This window comes from Myodes glareolus, chromosome 2 (assembly GCF_982192425.1).
Source record: "Myodes glareolus chromosome 2, mMyoGla1.1, whole genome shotgun sequence".
Taxonomy (NCBI): Eukaryota; Metazoa; Chordata; class Mammalia; order Rodentia; family Cricetidae; genus Myodes; species Myodes glareolus.
This window is the reverse complement of record NC_142027.1, coordinates 67,360,425-67,384,180: the sequence shown is the minus strand read 5'-3', so window position 1 is coordinate 67,384,180 and position 23,756 is coordinate 67,360,425. Positions and strand designations below refer to the sequence as shown.

The following is a 23,756-nucleotide window of genomic DNA, read 5'->3' as shown; positions in this document are numbered from 1 at the left end:
TGGCTGGCTCCATGGCAGCTCTCTCTGACCCTGCTTTCTTCCACCCAGAATTCTGTCTACTACGTCCATCTAAGGGCTGCCCTATCAAAAGGCCAAGACAGTTTTCTTTATTCGACCAATGAAAGCAACACATATAAAGAAGACCCTCCTACACCACACTTGGGAGACAGAGGCAGGCCAATCTCTGTGAGTTTGAGGCCAGCCTGGTCTATAGAACAAGTTCTAGGACAATCAGGGCAGTCACAGAAAAACCCTATCTCAGAGAGAAAGAGATCATCTTGACCCCATGTTAACAGGTTCTTCACACGTGGGCATTTATACCTGTCTCATAGGTCCCGTCAGGCACAGAGTAAGCCCTTGATAAATGAGAACATTCTAGGAGAGGGCAGTAGTGTCCACATGTGACTATGACCAGCTAGCGACTATTTTCTTGGCCCTAGGAGAACAATCACTTATCTCCTTGTCACTTCCGAGCCACTAGTCAAGCCCTATCCAAAGTGAAGAGCCAGGCTGTGCTCTGTGCATTCTGTGTCACAGGGTGCAGGAGCTGCTTCCTCCCCACAAACGGTTTCTTTTACTAACTTGTATAATCTGTTGTCAATATCAGCGTTCTTAGAGACAAGAGGAGTTCTGGGAAGTGGGTCACTAAAAGTCACTCTTCCAAGCACCCTGGGTGTTCTAGGAGCCACGAATGCAGCTTTGATATCTACCATAGTCTTTAGACGAGGACCACTTATTTATATTATTCTCTCCAAGTAGATGTGTCTAGACTCTTTTTGTGGACAAATGCACCAGAATAAAACCTGGGCTAGCACTCAGAAAGATTGTGAATTTGAGGACAGCTGGAGATCTGTCTCAAAACAAAGACAAAAACAAAAACAAATCCTGGAAGAACATTAATCAGGATTTAATGAAGTATTTCTACACATTCTATGTAATTATTCTTTAAACACTTCCTTCTAAAGTTCCCCTTCTACAGTCTACCAACAGAGAAAACTGCTATGCATCAGAGAACTGGGGCAGTTGCCTTAAAATAGAGGAAGCCACAAAAATCCTCTTTCTGGTGACAGCAGCGCCACCTTGTGGCACTTTTAATTGTCTTCTTCTGAATTGTCTGGGAATTTATTAAACACAGATTGACAGTTTCCCAACTATAGATAAAAATTTTGTCATTACTTGGTACTAATCTCTTTTCTACTGGGATATGGTCTTCTGTAGCTCAGGCTATCCCAGAACTTGATAGGTAGCAAAGGATGACCTTGAAATCCCGAGCCCCTTCCTTCTGTCGCCAAAGTTCAGGTACTTATATCAGCATTTTTGTTTGTTTGTTTTCGTTTTCATTTTTGATACATGTAGCCCAGGCTGGCCTCCACAGGCATATACATCTCCCTGACTCGGTACTCTTCATAATAAGCATTATCACTCCAACTCTACACTAAGTTCTCCATAGCCATTGTTAAGCTGCATTAGGTGTCAGAGTTTTCAATATTTTCTATTTTTGCCTGTTTAGTTTTATTTATTTTTTGTGTGTGTTTAGAAGTAGTCATGTAGGGACTGGAGGGATATCTCAGTGGTTAAGAGCACACTGAGTGCTCTTCTAGAGGACCTGGGTTCAATTCCTGGCAACCACATGGCAGCTAACAACTGTCTGTAACTCCAAGATCTGACATCCTCACATAGACATACATGCAGGCAAAACTCCAACGTAAACAAAGATAAATAAATTGTTTTTGGAAAAGAAGTAGTCCTGTGTTTCCACTTCTAACATAATCATATATATTCATTTTTCCAGAAAATCCTAAGTTGAGTACTGATTAGAAATGACAGTATTGCCATTATTTACCCAAGCACTGTCTTCTGACACTTGTCTTCTTTGTTCCCTTAACCAAAATCACAACAGCCTCTCCTTCAACTACTGCCAGCGCGTCTGAGGTGCCTGAGAATCAACTTGATGACAAGGACAGCACAAGTTTAATTCCAATCAATTCTGGTGGTGATACTTCAACTGATTCTTTTGGGGCACCCGAACTCGGCAGTACTCCCGATAATACCGAGGCGCCTGAGTCCGGCAGTACTCCTGAGCCCTCCGAGGAGCCCGAGCCCGGCAGTACTCCCGATACCACCGAGGAGCCTGAGCCCGGCAGTACTCCCGATACCTCCGAGGAACCTGAGCCCGGCAGTACTCCCGATACCACCGAGGAGCCCGAGCCCGGCAGTACTCCCGATACCTCCGAGGAGCCCGAGCCCGGCAGCACTCCTGAGCCCTCCGAGGAGCCCGAGCCCGGCAGTACTCCCGATACCTCCGAGGAACCTGAGCCCGGCAGTACTCCCGATACCACCGAGGAGCCCGAGCCCGGCAGTACTCCTGAGCCCTCCGAGGAGCCCGAGCCCGGCAGTACTCCCGATACCACCGAGGAGCCTGAGCCCGGCAGTACTCCCGATACCTCCGAGGAACCTGAGCCCGGCAGTACTCCCGATACCACCGAGGAGCCCGAGCCCGGCAGTACTCCCGATACCTCCGAGGAGCCCGAGCCCGGCAGTACTCCCGATACCACCAAGGAGCCTGAGCCCGGCAGTACTCCCGATACCTCCGAGGAACCTGAGCCCGGCAGTACTCCCGATACCACCGAGGAGCCCGAGCCCGGCAGTACTCCTGAGCCCTCCGAGGAACCTGAGCCCGGCAGTACTCCTGATACCACCGAGGAGCCCGAGGCCGGCAGTACTCCTGAGCCCTCGGAGGAACCTGAGTCCGGCAGTACTCCTGAGCCCTCTGGGACAACCGAGTCTCCTGGTGTCTCCTCACAGACTACCTCTACAGGTAGGAGCGATCCCTAAAGTCTCCTCACTGGGGTGCACAGCACTGAGGGTGTGATGTGTAGGTGTGTTCTGGAGAGGAAAGGAAATGGTCAGGGTAAAACCTCAAAGTTCAGTCATGACAGACGAGCCCCTAAATGAGCAGTCAGTTGCATTATTTTCCTTCCTGCTGCTACCTGCCAGCTGTGGAGTGTGTGTTTTATGAGTTTGGTCTTTGTGAAAGCTACCCATAGAAGAACTGGAAGTAGCTTCAGGTTCTCTCAAAAGACCAGGTTTGACTAAGCACTGGCTTGTCGGCCACTCTAGTCTTTAAGGACGAAGTCAGCGCTATCCTGGAATCAGTCAAGATGGTGACTGATCATAATTTGGACACTGAGTCAAGCCTTTGAATTTGAACCCAAGGGTTAAGAAGTCAAGCGCTAGCTGTCCTCAAAACAGTTGCTGGCTGATCAGGCCCAAGCACAGCCATTTATGTGACACTAGTCAATGTTACTAAAACAGAAACCACTTGGCTCATTTCTCCAAGCTTGGTCTAGAATAAGTGTCATCGAAGTTCGTTGGTGACAGAAAAATGGTACGTATTTTAGGCTTTGTGGGCAACACAGGGTCTCTGTTAAAGCTGTTAACTTCTGACATTTTAACATAAAAGCAGCCATGCCAATGTAAAAAATGAGTGAATCTGGCTATATCCCAATTAAACTTTATTTATAAAAATAAAGGGTTGGTTAGTTACAGCTTAGGAGCCTTAATTTACCAACCTGGTCCAGATAACTCCTCAAACTTCAGAGTTTAAAGTTCAAATACACTGTGCTGATCTCAGAGAAAGAAGCACGTACCCAAAGAAAACAGTGACTTGCCCAGAGAGAGTAAGTTTGTGTCTCCCAATACTTTTGATCATTTTCCAAGTTTTTCTTGCTAGATCTAAGAAATGGGTGGTTAAGTCAATAGAACTCAGCCTGTCTATGATACTGTTTCCCTAATCTTCTATGAAGGGCAGAGGGGTCACAGCCAGGGGGACAGCTGTGGTGGACTCAGGAATGGGAGCTTCTCTGGGCCACTCCGCTTCCTCCACAGCAGTCCTGTGTGAGCTGCTCACGCTGATTGGCATGAGGCAAACTGCTTCTCTTGGCTTCAGTGGACTCACTTACAACTTTGTAAATAATACTTGACAGTTGTGGTGCACACCTTAGTTCCAATACTCAGGAAGCAGAGGCAGGTGGGTCTCTGAGTTAGAAGCCAGCCTGGTCTACAGAGTGAGTCCCAGGACAGCCAGAGTTACACAGAGGAACTCTGTCTCAAACAAAAACAAAAACAAACAAACAAACATTTTGAAAACTTTCCAGAATCTATGGAGATAGAGTTGAAGAAAATGGCAACCTGTGTCCGAGTCTGTAGTTCAGTGGTAGAGCACTTGCCTAGAGTGCATGAGGCCTGGTTTCAATCCTCAGTACTGAATAAAGGAAAGGAAGGGGAGGGGAGGGGAAAGGAGGGAAGGAGAGGAAAGGAAGGGGAGGAGAGAAAAAGGAGGGGAAGAAAAGGAAGTAAAGGAAGGGGAAAGGAGGTGAGGAGGGAAAGGAGGGGAAGAAAAGGAAGGGAGGGGAAGGGAAGGGGAGAGAGGAAGTAAGGAAGGAGGGAGGGAGGGAAGGAAGGAAGGAAGGAAGGAAGGAAGGAAGGAAGGAAGGAAGGAAGGAAGGTCAATCAAGATCACCTTTTGCTAACCCACAGAACATCTTTCTTCCAATCTCACCAGCTCTTTGTGTGCCTGAGTTCAGGAGCCATTGTAACATTTCTTTATTCTGCATCCTCACTCACAGAGTTAAGGGTGTAGGGCATCCTAGTTTCTCCCCTCAGAAAGCTCACTGGGTTGCCCAGGCCTTTCTACCCTGAATGAACCTGATCTTGTGAGAAGCTAAGCAGGGTGGAACTTGGTTAATACTTAAATGGGAGGAAGTTCACTGGGTTAATCTACAATTTCTCTCCTTTATTGCTCCCTTTCTCCCTCCATTTCTTCCTTCCTTTTGAGACAGCGCCCTGTTCTGTAGCCCTGGCTGGCCTGAAACATGCTATGTAGACCAGGCTCCCGTGTCTATCTCCTGAGGGCTGGGATCAAAGCATAAGCCAACATGCCTGGCTTTCTTCCTTTCTTCATGGATGTGTGCTGGCTCGGCTTATCATAACATGACATCTCGTTTCCCTTTGGGACTTCCAGCTGTCCTGCCCTGTGTGGTCATTGCCACACTAGTCTGTAAAAAGCTGCTTTATTTTAAAAAGGGTTTGGGGAGGCCTACCTGTGACAGAGAAGCAGGCACAGAGGTCCCTGAGCACTGAAGAGTTCTGAAAATCTTCCACTCCTTGGGATTAGAAAGCTGTCTTTGTTCTCAAGCAGGGCTCTGTCCACCAATCTCTAACCTTCACCATCAGGGAGCACTCAGCTCCGAAACCATAGCATTGGTCTCCCTCAGAGACAGAAGCAAACACAAGCTGCTTCCAGCCCTTCTGTGAATGTGTTGTAGAGTCATAGAAAAAGGTTATGGAGGCCAGGGGTGGTGGTGCACACCTTTAGTCCCAACACTTGGGAGGCAAAAGCAGGCGGATCTTTGTGAGTTCAGGCTAACCTGGTCTACATAGCAAGTTCCAGGACAGCCAAGGTTACACAGTGAGACCATGTCTCAAAAGAAAAACAAGTGTGTTTAGAAGGCGGGTGTGAAGAGCAGACGTGAGTCACCAGGAGTTATGGCTCAGTTCTGTGAATTTGTAATGTCTTTCTCCTCCATCTAAGGTCCCCAAGATCCATGCAAACTTAAACCCTGTGGAGGATCTGCTTCTTGTGTCAACCTGCATTCCGAAAGACTCTGCTTGTGTTCAGAAGGCTCCTACTATCAAGAGTCATCATGTGTGAAAGGTAAGTTCAAGGGATAACCACGGCAGAGCCCTGCATCCATACCTAAAGTGGGCTTTAGTGGATCTCAAATGATAGTGAAAGGGGCAGAAGACAAACCGAAGGCAAGGAAGGGCCGAGGAGAGTCTCTTGCTTTCGTCCCAGCCAACCCTGGGAGAGGAGAGATAGAGCAAGGCAGATTTGCCAGCAAGCTGGGCTGAAGGTCTGCTGTGGACTGTACTAGATACAAACCTTCCCTCTGTTGCTCTGGAGTGTACTAATACAACATGAGAACAAGTGTTGCCAGAGCCCTGAAAACTGACTATGTGATGACAAGACCTTGTCCACAGTGTGCCATGACAATGTTAGGGCATAGAGGCAGAAGAGGGTAGCAGGCTGGGTGCCTGATCCGAGCTCTCGGAGTCCAGAAATGAACTTTTGAATGACTACAAGCTGGCTTAGATCACCTGGTGCTGTGGGACCCGAAGTCTGCCTGTCTGTCTAAACCAGCCGCTCTCAACCTTCCCCATGCTGCGGCCCTTTCACAGTTCCTCACGGTGCGTGGGCCACCAACCATTAAATTACTTTCATTGCTACTTCATAACTATAATTCTGTTAGTTATGAATCATAATATAAATATTTGTGTTTCTGATGGTCTTAGAAGACCCCTATGAAAGGGTCATTTGACCCCCAAAGGGTTCACCTCCCATAGGTTGAAACCACTGCTCTAAATGATTCCTTTTTGTTCTGCTTCATGAATAAGAAATGACTTTCACTGCTAAAGCAGAAAGTGATGTAGGAACTGAGTGCACTACGTTGCCCATAACAGTTAGAGATATGGCCCCAAAGTCTGTATTTTAACACTAATAATCTAATTTCTGGGGAGCTACTCTATGTAAATAATCTTCCCAAAAGCCCTTCTATTTTAAATAGTCAGCACTAAGCTCAAAAATGAAAAAATAAGCCAGACATGGTGACACTTGTCTTAAATTCCAACACTCAGGAGACAGAGCAGGCAGGGCTCTGTGAGTTCAAGGCCAGCCTGGTCTACAAATAGAGCTCCAGATCAGCCAGTAGCCAGGACTACAGAGCGAAACAATGTCTGAAGGGGGAAATGAAAAGGAAAAGAAAGAGGAAAAAAAAAGAAGAAAAGTAGCTTATGCTTTAAACACAGAATTGAAGCGGCACTGTTAACATTAAATAGCTCAGAAAGGGTTTGCTAATTTTCAGGAAAGACATTCCCTGGAGAGATTACAATGAAAGTGCCTGAATCACTTGACTTTGAAGATAAAACCTCTGAGGCATATCAAAGCTTTCATGAAGATGTTGTCGAATTTGTAAGTATTTTCCCGCTTTCCCTTTTCACCTGGCTCTGTAGGGGGTGGAGCCTGTCTTCATATGGTCACAGTTGTGTCTGTTGTTGACAAAGTAAACTGTACCCATCCTGGTGGGCAGGGCGATCCCTTGGGATTCTTGGGCCTCCGAATGGTTGAATGACTGTGCATGGGAGACGGAGCACCCGGCATAGCCCGGCCATGCCTCCGGAAAGCAGCCTTGGGACACTGCTCCAGACCTGCCTGTTACAGAAGTTATCGGTTGATTTTGAATAGACAAGAGCTCTAATGGTGTCTTAGATTATTTCAGAGCAGGCTGGGGCTGTGACTTAGTGGTAGAGTATTTTTCTAGCATGAGAAAAGCCTAGGGTTTTACCCCATAGCATAACAACTTAGTTAATAATTCACTATTTTGGACTGGGGAATGTAGTTCAGTAGTAAAAACATTTGTCTTTTTTCCTATGTTCAGATTTGCATAAATTTCCATACCAATATGGCTTATTTTATCTGTAATATTGAAACTATATCTGATACTTCCCCTCTTCACTAAAAAATGACAAAAACATTTCACTTCACTTCTATTCTTGAGAGCAGTGTTGGCAGGGAAGGAGTAGAGTGTGGAAAGCCATTTTGGAGCCACAGTTGTTGGGCCTGGGAAACTCTCCACAGCCTCCAGCCAGACAGTGTTTAGACACCTGAGTTCAGCCAGGACCGGGTATTCCTTGGGGAGCCAGGGAGGAAGGGAAGCATTCCTTTTTTTAAACTTCATTTTACATTCCAACCACATTTCTTCCTCCTACCCCTCATCCTGAACCCCTTTGCCTCCCTCCATCCTGCCCAGCCTATCCCTCATCCATTCCTCCCGATGGATAAGGGCTCCCATGGGAAGTCAACAAAGTCTGGCTCATTATGTTAGGGCAGGACCAAGCATTAAGACTGAGTATGGTATCTCACCATAGGGAACGGGCTCCAACAAGCTAGCTCATACACAAGGGATAGATCCTGGTCCCACTGCCAGGGTCCTCTCAGATAGTCTAAGCTCCGCAATCATCTCCCACATATGAAGGGCCTAGTTTGGTCACATAGAGGTACCACAGTTGTCGATCTAGAGTTCATGAGTTTCCACAAGCTTGGTTCAGCTGTCTCTGCAGATTTCCCTGTCATGATCTTGACCTCCATGAAGCCTTCTTATTGTTTCAAAGAGTGTTTTGTTTATGTGGTTTTAGAGAAAGTTTTTCTATTGTTGCTCTTTTAAAAATATTGTATTTGCTATTTGTGTGTGTGCATGGGTGTGAGTACATTACAGTGTCTGTGTCAGTGGACAGCATTCAGAAGTTGGCTCTCCTTCCACCTTGCTGAGGCATGACCTCTTTTTTCTGCCACACTTTGTTTTCCAGGCTAGCTGGCCCTCCAACTTTAGGGGGACCTCCTTTCTCTGCTTTCCTCTCACCGTAAGAATGCTGGGATTCACTGGTAGTGATAGTACACACCTTTAAACCCAGCACTAGGGAAGCAGAGGTAGGCTGATCTCTGCAAGTTCAAGGCTAGTCTGATCTACAGAGCAAGTTCCAGGACAGGTCAGCCAGGGCTGTTACACAGAGAAACCCTATCTCGAAAAACAAAGGAAAAAAGAAAAGGAATGCTGGAATTACAGATCTGTGCCACTGTACCCACCTTTTATTAAGATTTATTTATTCATGTATTTTATGTATGAGTGCTCTGTCTTCATGCCCACCAGAAGAGGACATCAGATCCCATTACAGATGGTTGTGCGTCACCATGTGGGGGCTGGGAATTGAACTCAGGACCTTTGGAAAACTGCTCAAGTGTTCTTAACCATTGAGCCATCTCTCCAGCTCCTGCATTCAGTTTTTAATGTGGGTCCTAGGGATTAAACTCAGATTTGTGAGGTGAACACTTTGACTTGCTGAGCCCTGTTCAGGACCTTTTTCGGTGTTTTAAGACTCACACCATATTTCAGACTGGCCTGGAACTCACTATATAACTGGAGACAACTTCACATAATGGTAATCTTCCTGTCTCAGCCTTTTGATGCTGGCATTACAGGCATGAGGCATCACCCCTAGTTTCAAAGAGATTTTTAATCCAAAAAGAATATTTCAGAACCTCTTGACTTCTCTGGAGCATAGTTAGGAAATCAGAGACCATCTCCTTCTCAATAGACCTTGTGTGCCAGTCCCAGCTCAAGCCATGAGACATCTCCCAGGGTCTGTTTACTATCCAGCTGGGTCTACTGGACTTTGCATAGAGGTTTCCAGATTCTCTATTGAGCACTGGGCCCGGGACCCTAAGCTCAATGTTCCTATTTCTGTAAATAACCTGGAGCTTGGCTTATAGACCTGTGATCCCAGCTTCTTGGAAGGTTGAGGCGGGAGAATCCCAAGTTCAAGGTCTGACTGGACTCAAAGTGAGTTCAAGGCCAACCTAATCAACATATATATTTTAGAAAGAGTTGGACTGAACATATAGCTCAGTGGTATAACACTTGCCTAGTATGCAGAGGGTCCTGGTTCAATTCCTAGAACCACAAAATAAACAGATACCTAAATATATAAAATGAAAAGGATTCAACACTAGAGTAGTTGCCTAATAAGTATATACCTTAGTCGTTAGAATGCTTGCTCCTAGGTTAGATCTCCAGCAGTGTTCCATCTGGGTGTGGTGATACAAGTCTGTAATCCCAGCATTTCAGAGGTGGAGGCAGGAGGAGGATCAGGAGTTTAAGGTCATCCTCGGCTACATAATAAGTTTGAGGCCAATCTGGGCTACATGAAACCCTGTTTAAGGAAGGAAGGGAGGGAGGGAAGGAGACAGGGTGGGCAAGAGGGAGGAGGAAAGAGGGAGGGGAGGGAAGGGAGGGAAAGGGAAGGGAGGGAGAGAGAAAAGAAAGCAATGTTTAAGCCTGGAATATATATATTTTTTTTAAAAAAAATCACCTGTTCTTGCACTTCTCCTCACATATTCTCCTCCACAGTTTAAAAAAGCATTTGATGAGACTGAGGCTCCTTCTGATTATGGACAGACTATAATTCTTAAAGTGAGGTAAGTTTGCTCTGGCCCAGTGAGCTGCTTTGGAGGCAGCTTATCTTTGCTTCACTTCTGCTCTTCTCTCGAGCTCCCACATCATGAGCCATCTCGTGTTAAGAAGCAATAGCCATGGGTGTGGAGAAACAGCTCAGTTGGAAAAGAGCTCGCCCACAAGCAGAAGGAGCTAAGTTTGGATCCCCAACACCCATGTAAAAGCCTCACTCGGTGGCCCATGTTTGTGAGGCTCCCCAGTGCTCGGGGAGTGGAGACAGCGGATCCCTGGAGCTCATTGGCCATCCAGCCCCCCCAAAACATAAAACTTATTGAAAGGAAATGTAGTGCCCCCCCCCAAAAGGAACTACAATGACCCAAAATGTTCTTTGCCCCAAGAAGGAAGACCGTTGATGGGTGCTGGGCATCTTGTTCACATGGACCAGGCATTATATGAACTAGTTTGGTTGGATCCTTTGGTTACAAATCATACCTCATCTATCCCTGGCTTGAGAACTCTAAGAACCTTCCAGTAAACTGTTGTTTTCATTATAGCGTCTCTGAATACTTGCCAAATAGAAGCCACTAGGCTGAAAATTTGACACTGTACCACCCAGGCCTCCATCTGTGGTCTACAGTTGTGGAGCTAGGACAGTGGGTCAGGACAAGAGCTCAAGAGAGTTGGACATCAGGGAGGGTCACATACTATGTATTGACTCCTCGGTTTGATCCATCATGGACATCTTTATTTCGTTTTTAGTGCCTCCCCTACTCAGTCAGCAAGATCTGCAATGCGTGCTGGTTTGAAGGATGCCTATGTATCAGTAATAAATATGTTTAATGAAAACACATCTCAAAATGAAAGTACTATATCTACTGCAATTGAAAAGGCAATTCAAAATGGTAATGGAAACGTGACAAACTATGCTAGTAAGTACTAAATAATTTTACTTAAAGTCTGCCTAAAGATCTAACTTTCTACTAATCTTTCTATTACATGTGAGAAAAGGGAAATTAAAGAGATGGATTGCTGTCTCCAAATTTCCTTTTTTTTTTTTTTTTTTTTTTCGAGACAGGGTTTCTCTTTCTCTCTGAAACTCACTCTGTAGATCAGGCTGGCTTGAACTCAGAGAATCTCCTGCCTCTGCCTTCCTATTAAAGGCATACCCCACCACCACCACCCAGCTCCAAATTTCCCTTTTAAAAAGATTTTATTTAGCTAATTACTTAGTTATTTTTAATTATATGTGTATGTCTGTGTATAGGTATGTGCACATGTATGCAGGTGCCCAAAGAGGCCAGAGATATCTGATCTTTTGGAGCTGGAGTAACAGCTGCCTGATGTGGATACTGAGAATTAAACCCAGGTCCTTTGGAATAGCGTTGAGTACCCTTCACTGCTGAGTTATCTTTCCAGCTTCGTATTTTTGCTTTTTAGTGATTAGAACCTCTCTGACCTAGTTTGTAAGCTAATCTCTCTCTCTCTCTCTCTCTCTCTCTCTCTCTCTCTCTCTCTCTCTCTCTCTCTCTCTGTGTGTGTGTGTGTGTGTGTGTGTGTGTGAGAGAGAGAGAGGGGGGGGGAGCAGTGTCTGTAAATCAGCCCCAGGTGTTGTCCCTCAGGAGCCGTCCACTGACTCTGGCCATCCCCCTAGGGCTAGGGATTAAACCTAGGACCTGAAGGATGCTAGTCAGGTGTTCCAGCACCGAGCTACTCCCAGAAGTCTACCTTTTTGAAGTCAAGGTCTCGCTTATGTTTGAGCTCCCTGATTAGGTTAGGCTGGCTTGCCAGTGTGCCACAAAAGACTCCGTATCCCCACTTCTCCAGAGCTAGAATTACCAGTAGGCACCGCCATGCCTGGCTTTGTTCTGTGGGTGCTCAGGACTGAGCTCGGGTCCCCAGGCTTGCACAGCAAACACTTTACTGATGGAGTCGTCTCCCCAACCCCTAATTTCTTCTTTTCAAAACATAAACAAATATGTTCTCTTAGAGTTTCCCAACATCTTTTCTCTTTTGTTGGGGCTATACAAAGATTCTTCTTAACATGTTAGGACCTGGAGCATACATGCTTTGTGACAAAGCTCTCCTAAGGGGCCTCCCACATCTATCCACCGATCTGTTTGTTCTTGGGCTCAGAATTTTGTCTAGCATTGCAGTTCATATTGCCATAGCCTCTGTGTCTTGGGCCTTATACTGTTTGGTGCTAGATAGAACTTAACATACACATGAAGAAGTTGAGGGTCCCATCAACATGGACACTGAGCACAAGGTGATCAATAGGTAAGAACAACTTATGCATTTCTTTTTTTCTTTTCTTTTCTTCTTTCTTTCTTTCTTTCTTTTTTTTTTTTTTTGAGACTGGGTTTCTCTGTAGCTTTGAAGCCTGTCCTGGAACTAGCTCTTGTAGACCGGGCTGGCCTTGAACTCACAGAGGTCCACCTGTCTCTGCCTCCCAAGTACTGGAATTAAAGGTATGTACCACGACCACCTGATAATCTTAGGAATCCCCCCCAACTGCAGAGTTGACATATGCTGCTCATTCATTTGTTCCCCAGCTGCCCAGACCCAAAATAAACACACAGAAACTGTATTAATTAAAACACTGCTTGGTCTATTAACTTATGCAAATTTCTAGCTAGCTCTTATATCTTAAATTAACCCATTTCTATTAATCTGTGTATTGCCACGTGGTTGTGGTCTACCAGTAAGTTTCCATCAGGCATCCAGCATCTGTTTCCTGTTGTAGCTACATGCCATCTCTTCCTGATTCTGCCTACTGTCTATATATTTATCTTTTCCAGCCTGGCTATATTCTGTTGAGCCATTGGCTGAAAGCAGCTTCTTTATTCACTAATGGCAATAAAACATATTCACAGCATACAGAAGGGAATCCCACATCACTGTAGTTTTCTCGTTTTCACACTCTCGAGTCATCTCTATGCCTAAAAATGCTGGTGCAATTGAAACTAGTCAGTGCCAGCTCTGAAAAGTGCTTTTTGTACCACCTCTCTGCACATCTCCCTCCACCCTGAAGCCAGTCAGGCACACTTAAACAGGTTAACTGGGAACCACAAGCTGATATCTAGGACAGCTACATAGCAAACTACCCCAGATGGAAACCAATGCTTCAGCTTTTCTGATCTTCAGATCTAGTCAAAAAAATATATTTTCTTCTGGGCCTTCTTTTTCTCTAGGTTTTGGATTGGAGGTTCTACTGGATAATTTTATGTCAACTTGACACAAGCTAGGGTCATCAGAGAAGAAGGAACCTCAGTTGAGAAAAAATGCCTCCATAAGATCTGGCTGTCGGCAAGCCTGGAGAGCATTTTCTTAATCAGTGATTGATGTGGGAGGGCTCAGCCTTTTGTAGGTGTTGCCACCCCTGGGCTAGTGGTCCTGGATTCTATAAGAAAGAAAGCTGAGCAAGCCATGAGGAGTAAGCTAATAAGCAGCACCCCTCCATGGCCTCTGCATCAGCTCCTGTCTCCAGGTTCCTGCCCTGTTTGAGCTCCTGTCTGACTTCCTTTGATGGTGGACTGTGATGTGGAAGTGGAATAACCCTTCCCTGTCATCCTGCTCTGTGGTCATGTGTTTCGTCACAGCAATAGTAACTGAACTAGGGCAGAGCTATTCTCAAGCTGCAGGGTTAGTTGCTACTCAGGCTCTTTATTAGAGAGGAGCAACAGCACCCTTTCACCCTGTACCCCTCTCTGCTTTCACCTCTCACCCCAGCGCTTGCAATCCATAGTTAGACTAGCTTTCTCGGAAGGCTGTTCTCTCAAGGCATGCTCCTGCTTAGAGTCTTCCAGAGGATTGTCTGGCTTAGGGAATAATAGTCAGGGCCTCTCCAGGTGGTCAGTGGTTACTAACACCTGCTGTTTAATCGTGAAGACTGAACTGGAGCTTGTATCCCAGCAACCTTGTCAGGGGCCTAACAAATAACCTTTAACTCCAGCTCCAGAGACTCTGACACCCTCGTCTGGCCTCGGTGGTAACCGGCATACATGGTATAACTCACACACACTAAAGTTAAAAAAAAAAATTAAACTTAGTTTTGAAAACTGAGCTTAGTGTGGTATACGCCTTTAATCCCAGCACTCAGGAGGCAGAGGCAGGTGGACCTCTGTGAGTTCAAGGTCAGCCTGGTCTATAAGAGCTAGTTCCAGGACAGGCTCCAAAGCTACAGAGAAACCCTGTCTTGAAAAAAATTTTTTAAAAAAAAAGAAAGAAAGAAAGAGAAGAAAAAAGAAAAGAAAAAAATCAAATGATATTGACTAGAGAGTGAGAGTGAGGCAGTGAAGCGCTTTCATGGGTTATATGGGTGTGCTCAATGTGGTTTTGAACTATTTTATGCCTCTCACAGAACAAAACCTTTGTGAGTGTTATGGCTGTGTAAACGACGGTAAAGACTGCCAGGATTCTACACAATGCACATGCAAACCTGGGCTGACAAGGCCGAACCCACTGGTTCGTTTTTGTCTTCGTAAGTGTCCCTGCTCCCAAACACCCTACACAATTCTTGCTTTCTCTCCTCTAGTCTTTTCTTTTCAATTTTGGGGGGAGGCAAGGGTTGTTTCAAAACAAGGTTTCTCTGTGTAACAGTCCTAACTGTCCTAGCACACTCACTCTTATAGTCCAGGCTGGCCTTAAACTCAGAGATCAGCCTGCCTCTGCCCCCCCCCAGGGCTGGGATTAAAGGTGTGTGCATGCGACAGCACCACCTGGCTTCTTGTATTTTCAAAAGACAAACTTGACTGCTTGAGTTCCCATGGCCTAGGAGCTGCCAAGGCGGCCCATGGGCAGCTTCACAAGAGACACATTCATATTTTACTTAGAAAAACCAGTGTACAAAATTGTATGCTATCACATGCTATCTTGGAGTTGAAGAGACTGTCTCTGTGCTGGTGAGGTGATTCAAACAGCAGAGGCACTTGCTGATCAAGCCTGAGTTTATTCCCCAAACCCAGGTAAAAATGGAGGGAGAGAATGGACTCTGCCCATTAACTTGTCCTGTGACGTCACACATGTGCCGTGGAATATGTCCTCCACCACACACACACACACACACACTCTCTCTCTCTCTCTCTCTCTCTCTCTCTCTCTCTCTTTTTAAAATAAAAAAGATATTGTTTCTGATAATGACGTTGAAATCACTTTGTTTTAAAGCTCTCGAGTGTCCTAAGCCCTGCAGTGCAATGAACAACGAGCAATGCTTAAAGAACGGTGACGGACTACTGGAGTGTGCATGCATGCCAGACTACCAGAAGTCCACCGATGGCAAGTGTGAACCGTAAGAAATCACTCCATCTTTGTCTCGTCACAGCATAGCGAGGCTAGAACTTGCAGCACATATGAAGGTTTAGCATCAGGAGCTGACGAGCTGGCATGGGTTGGCAGGGTTAGCGTGTCACTGTGCCATCATCATCCAAGAGTTTTGGAGCATGCTGCATCTCCAGGAACCACCGTAGGTAGGACCTATCATACAGTCATTAGGAACGTTCAGTCTGTGGCAAATGAAACCATATTGGATTGAGCACACCTCACCATACTGGAACCACATGGAATATTCTCTTGGAAAAGTGGTAACATGCAGAAGATAACAGAAAAAGCGAGGAGGAGGACAGAATGAAAGGCAGACGGGGAGGGAGAAATGGAAATTGGGGTGGGAACTCAAGCATACTCTCCACAAGGGTTTTAATGTGGCTTCCTATTGTCATTGTGTTCCAGGTGTTCATTTGGCTATAGTGGCCAGGACTGCAAAGACCGTAAGTATAGACACCCTAAGTTATTAAACATCCAAGAAACACATCCAGAGTCCTCCCCGCTCCGCCAGAGTTTCCGTCATTCACTGAGAGAGAAACTCAGCTTGGAGTTTGTCTCCTGGGTCCTGCATCCCATACTCACCCCTAGGTGATGGGCAGCAAGAGTTCTGCTGCTGGAAATAACAGAACTCAGACCCAGGGGTGAGCTGGTGCCTCTGAACCCACTCCAGACCGGAGAAGGGTCATTATATCCTTAGTCATCATACTCAATTTCTGTTTTATAGACGGTGCTTCCAAAGTATGGTGGGTATTGGTGAGCATTTAGAAAGCCAGCATTTAAGTGCTCAAGCTGGTCTTATTAAATCTTATTATTCATTCATTTGTTTATTTATTTGTTTTGGAATCAGGGTTTTACTGTATAATCCTGGCTGACCTAGAACTGGCTATGTAGACCTAGGTTGGCCTCAAACTCACAGAGGTCCTCCTGCCTCTGCCTCTTGAGCACTGGGATTAAAGGTATGTGCTGGGATCAAAGGTGTGTGCCACCACCACCTGCCATGAATGAGTTCTCCAATGTTTTTCAGGTTAAGTGTTTGGAACTGGTGTGAGTGTTATGTTCACAGGCTATTCTTATGATCATATTCTAAGAGTCTATAGCAGCCAGGCATAGTGTTGAATGTCTGTAATCTCAGTACTAGAGATGCCGAGGCAGGAGGACCCATCCTGGGTTACATACCGAAAGGTCTATAGCACGAATCTGAAGTAGAAGAGTGTAGGCATTAACAGTCTCCTTCATAAGCCATTCATTACTTGCCTCCTATACTAATGACATGTTTAACCCTGATGGAGGAGAGATGGAGAGGGAGTGTAGACAGCAGTGAGGTCCTCCACCCCACGAAGCCCAGGAAGACCTGGTTGCCATCAGCCCCTTTTGTATTTGGGGTTTTATAGCTGACAAGGCTGCATGTAATGGTTGTGTGCTGCAGACCACCTAATGGTTAGGGCATGGTTAGGGCATGAGGACAAGGAGAGGGTGGCAGCAGAGATGGGCACCTGCCCTGTGTGCCTCTCTGCAGGGCTGGGAGACAGGAACCTGATGGAGCTCACACTGAGACTCTGGAAACATGAGTCCCTGTGCAGTAGACAGCAGGACCCGATTGTTGGAGGCCATCTTTTCCAGTTTCATTTCTGTTGCTGAGACAAACATCCTGGCCAAAAGCATTATAAGAGAGAAAAGCTGTGTTAGATTTATTGTTTCAGGTTACAGTCTATTATTTTGGGGAAACCAAGGCATTGCAGTCTACATCCAAGAACAAAAGGAGAATGAGCACGTGGATCCTTGTTTGCTGCTCTCTTGCTCCCAGCTAGCTTTCTTCTCTCCTACTGTTCAGGACTGCCTGCCTAGGGAATGGTGCTTCCCACAGTGGACTGGGTCTTCCTGTATCAGTCAAGGCCCCTCCTGCCCCAGGCACACCACATAGGCTAACCCAGTTTAAATAATGCCTCATTAAGACTCTTCCCAGTGTAGGTTGTGCTGAGTTGACAGTTAAAACTAACCAGGATGCCGCTCTTGTCTTCTCCCTTTCAGCATTCCAGCTGATCCTCACCATTGTGGGCACCATCGCTGGAGCCCTCATTCTCATCCTGCTGATTGTGTTTATCGTCTCAGCGAGGTACGGGTGTGTGTGCGTGTGTGTGTGTGTGTGTGTGTGTGTGTGTGTAGATGCTGCTAGATAAGCTGCTTTCCAAAACATTCTCGTGGGTGAGGAAGAGCAAACACACAAGGGAGGCCTCTCTCCCACAATAATTTTTTTCTTATTTAAATTAGTTTCTTTCTTTATAAAGGATTTATGTTTGTTATTTTATATAAGTCTGTATAAGTATCTTATGTATACATTTATTTATGTATGCTTGTATAAGTGCGTGTGAGTACAGGTGCTTGAGGAATCCAGAAGAGAGCATTGGATCCCTGAGAGCTGGAGTGATAGACAGTTGTGAGCCACACAGCCTGGTGTTGGGACCTGAATTTGGGTCTTCTTCAAGCAGTATGTGTTCTTATCCATTGAACATCGCTCTAGCCCTTCCTCGATTTTACCTTTTTAGTGGTATTATATATATAGTTCTATATCCTTTATGTTTGAAATTTTTTATTCAGTTTTAGTTTTGCTTCACACTAATCAGATCCAACAATCAGTTTTCTGTGGCATTAATCACTCTTCACGAGGGCCAGGTGTGGTGGTACACCCCTTTAATCTGAGCCCTCAGGAGACAGAGGCAGGTAGCTCTCTGTGAGTCTGAGACCAGCTAGGGCTATAAAGAGAGACTCTGTCTCAAACGACAGAAAACCTATGCATAGCTATGCACGCCTGCACTCAATACTTGGAAAGTGAACTCAGGAGGATTAAGAGTTTAGGGCCATCCTCCACTACATAGCAAGCAGGTTTGAGGCCAGCCTTGACTACATGAGATCCTACGTCACCAAAACAAAATCCAGGAACGGGTCAGAGGCTCAGTTGGTAGAGTGTTTGCATAGGCTGCATGAAGTCCTGGATTTGATCTCTCGTATAGCACAAACCGGATGTGGTGGTGGCTCCCTGTCATCCCAGCTCAGATGGTAGAGGCAGGAGACTACATAAGGAGTTTCAGACCAGCCTGGGCTCTATGGGGCAAACATATATTTAATACCATTGATGTTGTCAAATATAACTTCCCCAAATCATGCACCTGCCTAGGACTGTGCTGAATGATCCTCAGCAGGGTCCCAAAGCAACCTCTGCAGAAGCCCCGGGTTTTAAAGTGGTCAGGTCATCTCACCTTGGTGCCTTTAGTCTCATAAGGGAAGGGAGGTGAGGTCTCTTTAGCCATTCAGCAGTATGTAGCGATGCTGCCGTTCTTCCAGCTGCCAGGAAAAGGATGCTGCCACCCTCTTCCCATCGACATGTGCCCAGTGGGCTCCACATTGTGAAAGGCAGCTGCTTTCTCCCCTAACATTTAGTTCAGATCTTATATTCTGGTAACACATTCTGGCCTTTCCCACTATAACTGTAGACGATGGAGAGATATCCAGTTCTTTTTGTTTTGTTTGTTTTTGATTTTTGAGACAAGGTTTCTCTATATAGCCCTGGCTGTCCTGAACTCCCTCTGTAGACCAGGCTGGCCTCCAACTCACAGAGATCTGCCTGCCTCTGCCTCCCAAGTGCTGGGATTAAAGGTGTGTGCCACCGCTGCCTGAGATATTCGGTTTTCATTCTATTGTTGCTGTTTTCTTCCATATTGATGTTAACCCTTCCCAGAGCAAAACTAGAATAAGCCACAGGAGCAGCCCCACAATATCTAGCTTTCTCACTTCTAGGAAGAGAGGCAGAACATTCTTGGTTTTGGAGTAAGCCTAAAGGTAGTTGGCTGGCTGTCCTGGCCCTGCAGGGACCAGAGTTACTATAGAATTGGGTGACCATGTGACAGTTTTTTGTTTGTTTGTTGTTTGTTTGTTTATCAAGACTTCTCCACCTGCTGCAGAGCCAGGCTCTTAGCTCATCCACAGAGTCAGGGTTCTTGGAATGACAGCATGAAATCTTTGCCTCCGTGATCAGTCCTTAGGGACGAGGAGTCTTTGCTAGAGAGACTACCAAACGCAGGGTTCCCAGGGCAGACTGAGCTAGCTGTCGGAGGCACCCGGTGAATGCCAGCCCCAATGTGACTGAAGCACAGGTGACCTGCGTCGTAGATACAGCTGTCCCTACTCTCTTGATCTGGGGAGTGGGACTATGGCCGTGGACAGGAAGACAAGCAGGTGTATAATCTGGGTGAGGTAGGACGATGGCCCTGTGAGCACCAACGCTTACACTTGGCTTAGAATTCCCACACGAGAGGCCCCCGAAGTGGCCCAAGCAGCCCTATCATCCTGCCAAGCCCTATTTCCTTTTCTCCTCACTGTACACGTGTGGGCAGTTTGTAAACACATATCTACTAGTGTAGGTACTATGCATATAGGTGAACGTGTAGACCCAGGGTTGCTGACAGGAAGCTTCCTCTGCCATGGGCTCCTCCGCTAGCTGAGGCAGGAGGTTTCCTCTGCCATGGGCTCCTCCGCTAGCTAAGGCAGGAGGCTTCCTCTGCCGTGGCTCCTCTGCTAGCTGAGGCAGGATCTCTCAGTTGCACTAGAGCTCACAGGAACGGTTACTCCAGCTAGCTAACTTTATTCCAGGGATCTCCATCCCGAGTCCCTCCTTCCAAGTGCTAGAGAGACAGGCAGGCCTCCATGCATGCCCACCTGACATTTGTATGGATGTTAGGGATTCCAACTCAGGTCCCCACACTTCTGTGCCAAGTGCTTTGAAAGCAGAGCCATCTTCTCAGGCTCCATTTTCCTCTTCTAAGACCATGATATGCTGAGCGCATCCCGCTCACTGGATGTTTCTGTAGACATTTATTCTGCTGGTGTCAGACATAAGTCGTGGTTTCTCTTTCACTTCTATTAGTTTCATAACCAACTGGAAAGCACACCTAATGCCAACGTGGGCCTGGGCATGGTGGCACACCCTTTCATCCCGACACTTGGGAGGCACAGGCAGGCAGATCTCTGTGAATTCAAGGTCAGCCTGGTCTACATAGTGAGTTCCAGGACTGTACCAGAAAAAAAAAATTGCTTCAAGAAACTTTGTTACCATCCTTAAATCCTAATTCATTTTACTGATTATAGTTCCAAAAACAAAAAGAAGAATGTGGAGGAGCAGAAGTTGATCGACGAAGACTTTCAGAACGTACGACTGCAGCAAACAGGCTTCACCAATTCCGGCTTCAGCAACTCTGGCTTCAGCAACTCCCGCCTCAGCAACTCTGGCTTTAGCAACAACTCCGACTACAGCAACTTCGGAGCTGGCAACAGCATCTTCCCCAAAGTCAAGACAGGGTTCCCCGGTCAGACCCAAAATCCTTATGCAAACCAGCGAAGCATGCCTCGCCCTGACTACTAGGTGAGTGACACCTCTGACTGCAGAATGTAATGCCCAGGCAGGGGAAGCTGAAGCAGAGCTGGAGAGGTAGTTCTTAGAGAGGACCTGGGCTCGGTTCCCAGCACCACAACCATCCCCCTGCAACTCTAGTTCTAGGGAGTCCAATGACCTCTGCAATCTCTACAAGTTCCAGGCAAGCACATGGTACACATACATAAATGCAAGCAAAACACTCATGCACATAACAAAAAAAATCTGCTGGGCAGTGGTGGCACATGCCTTTAATCCCAACACTCAGGAAGCAGAGGCACGCAGATCTCTGTAAAATTCAGGCTGGCCTAGACTCCCTGTGAGCTCCAGGCTAGCCCAACTGGGGCTACATATCAAGACCCTAGCACATAAAAACAAAATAAATGTGATGGAAAATACCAACAGCAGCAAAACCCAGCGTGCTGGGAGCAATGAAAATACCTGTATCCCAGCATGTTGGGAACAGTGCACATACCTGTATCCCAGCATGTTTGGAGAGGTGCACATACCTGTATCCCAGCATTTGGGAGGCCGAAGCATGAGGACCATGTGTCTGAAGTCAGGCGACTTAGTTACTTCCATTGCCTTGATAAGACACCATGGCCAAGACCAGCTATAGAAGAGTTTACCAGAGGCTTGCATTTCAGAGGGTGAGTTCATGGCCATCGTGGTGGAGAGTGTGTTGGCAGGCAGGCAGGCACGACACTGGAGGCGCAGGAGAGCTCATATCCTTAGGAGACAGAGAGAGCTGACTGGGAATGGGAATGGGCATTTGTAACCTCAAAGCCTGCCTCTAATGACACTGCTCCTCCATTGGGGCCACACCTCTTAATCCTTCCCAAACAGTTCCACCGACCAGGGGCCAAGTATTCACATGTGTGAGTCTTTGGGGGCCATCCTCATCCAAACAACCACCTCAGGCTAGGCTAAATAGATCCTGCCTCAAAACAAACAAAACACCCCAAAGACATAAGGGAGAAAGCCAGAGAAGACAAGGGTGTTAATTGCCAAATCTCAGTGTTCTCTTGTTGCAGTTTGGAAATCTTTTCTAAGCCTCATCTCTCTTCTTCTCTCTCCTCCTGTATAGAATGAGAAGAATTTGGAGCCCTCTCTAGCCGAGCCCACACGAGCTGTTATTTTGAGTGTTTAGAGGATAAGTGGACAGAGACAAAAACCTGACCTCCAGGGTTCTGTCTACCCCATCTGTCAACCCCTCTGAGTGTGGCCCTGTATGAAGAATGCAGCTCCCTGAAGACATCTATAAAATTAAATGCACATAGACACTATGAGCCTTGTTAAGTGTTGATTTCCTCCAGTTAGTACAAAATGCTAATACGGTGATTGGTGTAGGGCTTTTCTCTCCTGGTGGGCCAAAAGCATTTCCAATCTAGAGGGATCCCCCTCATAACCCATCCCTGGGCAGTGCCGCTCCTGAGCTCTGGACCCTGGCCACCCGTGAACCAGTGGCTTGTGATAGGGCCTCACTCCAAGAACACAGACAGGAGACAGAAACATCTTCCAGCTTTCTCAGGAGGACTACGGGAATCCAGGAACCTTCCGAAGAGGCTTGGATTAGCTCTGTCCTCCATGGGTACATTCAAGTCTTTCAGATGTTAGTTGGCAGGAGAAACAAGGAGGAAAACCATGAGCTTTAGGTAGTAGAGAGAAGTCAAGGAAGCCACGCTGGAAGGGCGAGTGAGGGAGAAGGGACCAGTGGCGCCTAGTCCCTTAGTGTCCCTCCTCAGGCAGCAAATGGGCACTTCTCAGGGGCTGCCCTCCCCAAGACATAGATCCTGGGAAAGCCATAAAAAACAGAAGTCAGTATGAAGTCTGGAGCTGTGTAAAATGGTCCAGGTATCCACTCTATGATGTAGTTTCCCCGGGTACTTCACTGGGCCTCGGCCTGCTCCTTGATGGAGGCTTAGCAGTGCCCACCAAAACCCGTGCGCGCGCGCGCACACACACACACACACACACACACACACACACACACACGACAAATATACCCAGCAGTCTTTTTAAATGTTTTTAATTGTGTCCTGTGTCTATCTGATGTCTGGTCCTCTCAACAGGTACTTTTATTTGTTATTATTACTTGTTTTTGACTGTTCATTGTGAAAAGCAGTGATGCAATAAAACATCTTTGGTACACAGTACTTTGGTACTTCTTTTTTTGTTTTGGGAGCTTTGGGGGATACACACAGCAGCGAGCCTCATTTTATTTTGTTTCTCTTTTGATCTAGGTCTCGTGTATCCCAGGCTGGCTTCAAACGTTCTGCATTGCAGATGATAATCTGAAATTTCTGACCTTCCTGCTTCCAGCTCTCTAGTGCTAGGATTACAGTGTGCCACCATGCCTGGTTTATGTGGTGGACAGGGATCATACCAGAGCTTCATGCATGCCAGACAAGCCCTTAGCAACCAAGCTAGCCTTAGTCCCTAGCATACGGCTTATTTCATTTTTTAAGGATTTGTTTTATTTTGAAGTGTGTGTGTGTGTGTGTGTGTGTGTGTGTGTGTGTGTGTGTAGGTAGGTAGGTAGGTAGGTATAGATAGCCATGGAGGCCAGAGGCTTTGTATCCTCTAGAGTTAGAGTTAAGGCAGACAAGAACTGTCTAAGATGCTGAGAACTCAACTCAGGTCCTCTGCGAGAGCAGTAAGTACTCTGAACTGCTGGGCCGTCTCTCTAGCTCTCCGAGAAAATGTGATATGTCACCCACAAGCTACTGACATTTACTGTCTTTTTTTTTAGGGGTTTTGGATCACCCACACATTTTAACATGTTGTAGATCATGGTGGCTGCTAGTCCCCCAAACACAACTCCATGACAAGTAGCCCGGCCATGGGTGGGACTCCTGGCTCCAGGGATTGGCCCAGGCTAATCAGTGAAGTCCCATTCTTCTGCCACTGGAGTGGACTTACGCTGAATACCTATGTAATATATTGAA

The 23,756-nt window shown here is 46.4% G+C and overlaps 1 protein-coding gene across 2 annotated transcripts in view; it reads left to right on the top strand.

Moving 5' to 3' along the window:
• Muc13 (mucin 13, cell surface associated) overlaps nt 1-22,964 on the top strand; it is a 28,462-nt gene extending 5,498 nt beyond the window's left edge. Inside the window, exons 2-13 of one of the 2 annotated variants that reach the window (XM_087901335.1) lie at nt 1,901-2,818; nt 5,594-5,716; nt 6,924-7,030; nt 10,023-10,090; nt 10,827-10,996; nt 14,428-14,547; nt 15,231-15,354; nt 15,792-15,829; nt 17,415-17,499; nt 20,526-20,639; nt 20,670-20,799; nt 21,896-22,964. In XM_087901335.1, the coding sequence (XP_087757461.1) occupies nt 1,901-2,818; nt 5,594-5,716; nt 6,924-7,030; nt 10,023-10,090; nt 10,827-10,996; nt 14,428-14,547; nt 15,231-15,354; nt 15,792-15,829; nt 17,415-17,499; nt 20,526-20,639; nt 20,670-20,799 (1,997 nt within the window). In that variant the 3' untranslated portion in view covers nt 21,896-22,964. Of the gene's footprint in view, nt 1-1,900; nt 2,819-5,593; nt 5,717-6,923; nt 7,031-10,022; nt 10,091-10,826; nt 10,997-14,427; nt 14,548-15,230; nt 15,355-15,791; nt 15,830-17,414; nt 17,500-20,525; nt 20,800-21,895 lie in introns of both variants that reach the window. The other variant, XM_087901333.1, reaches the window with a different exon arrangement.
• Nucleotides 22,965-23,756: the final 792 nt, after the last annotated feature.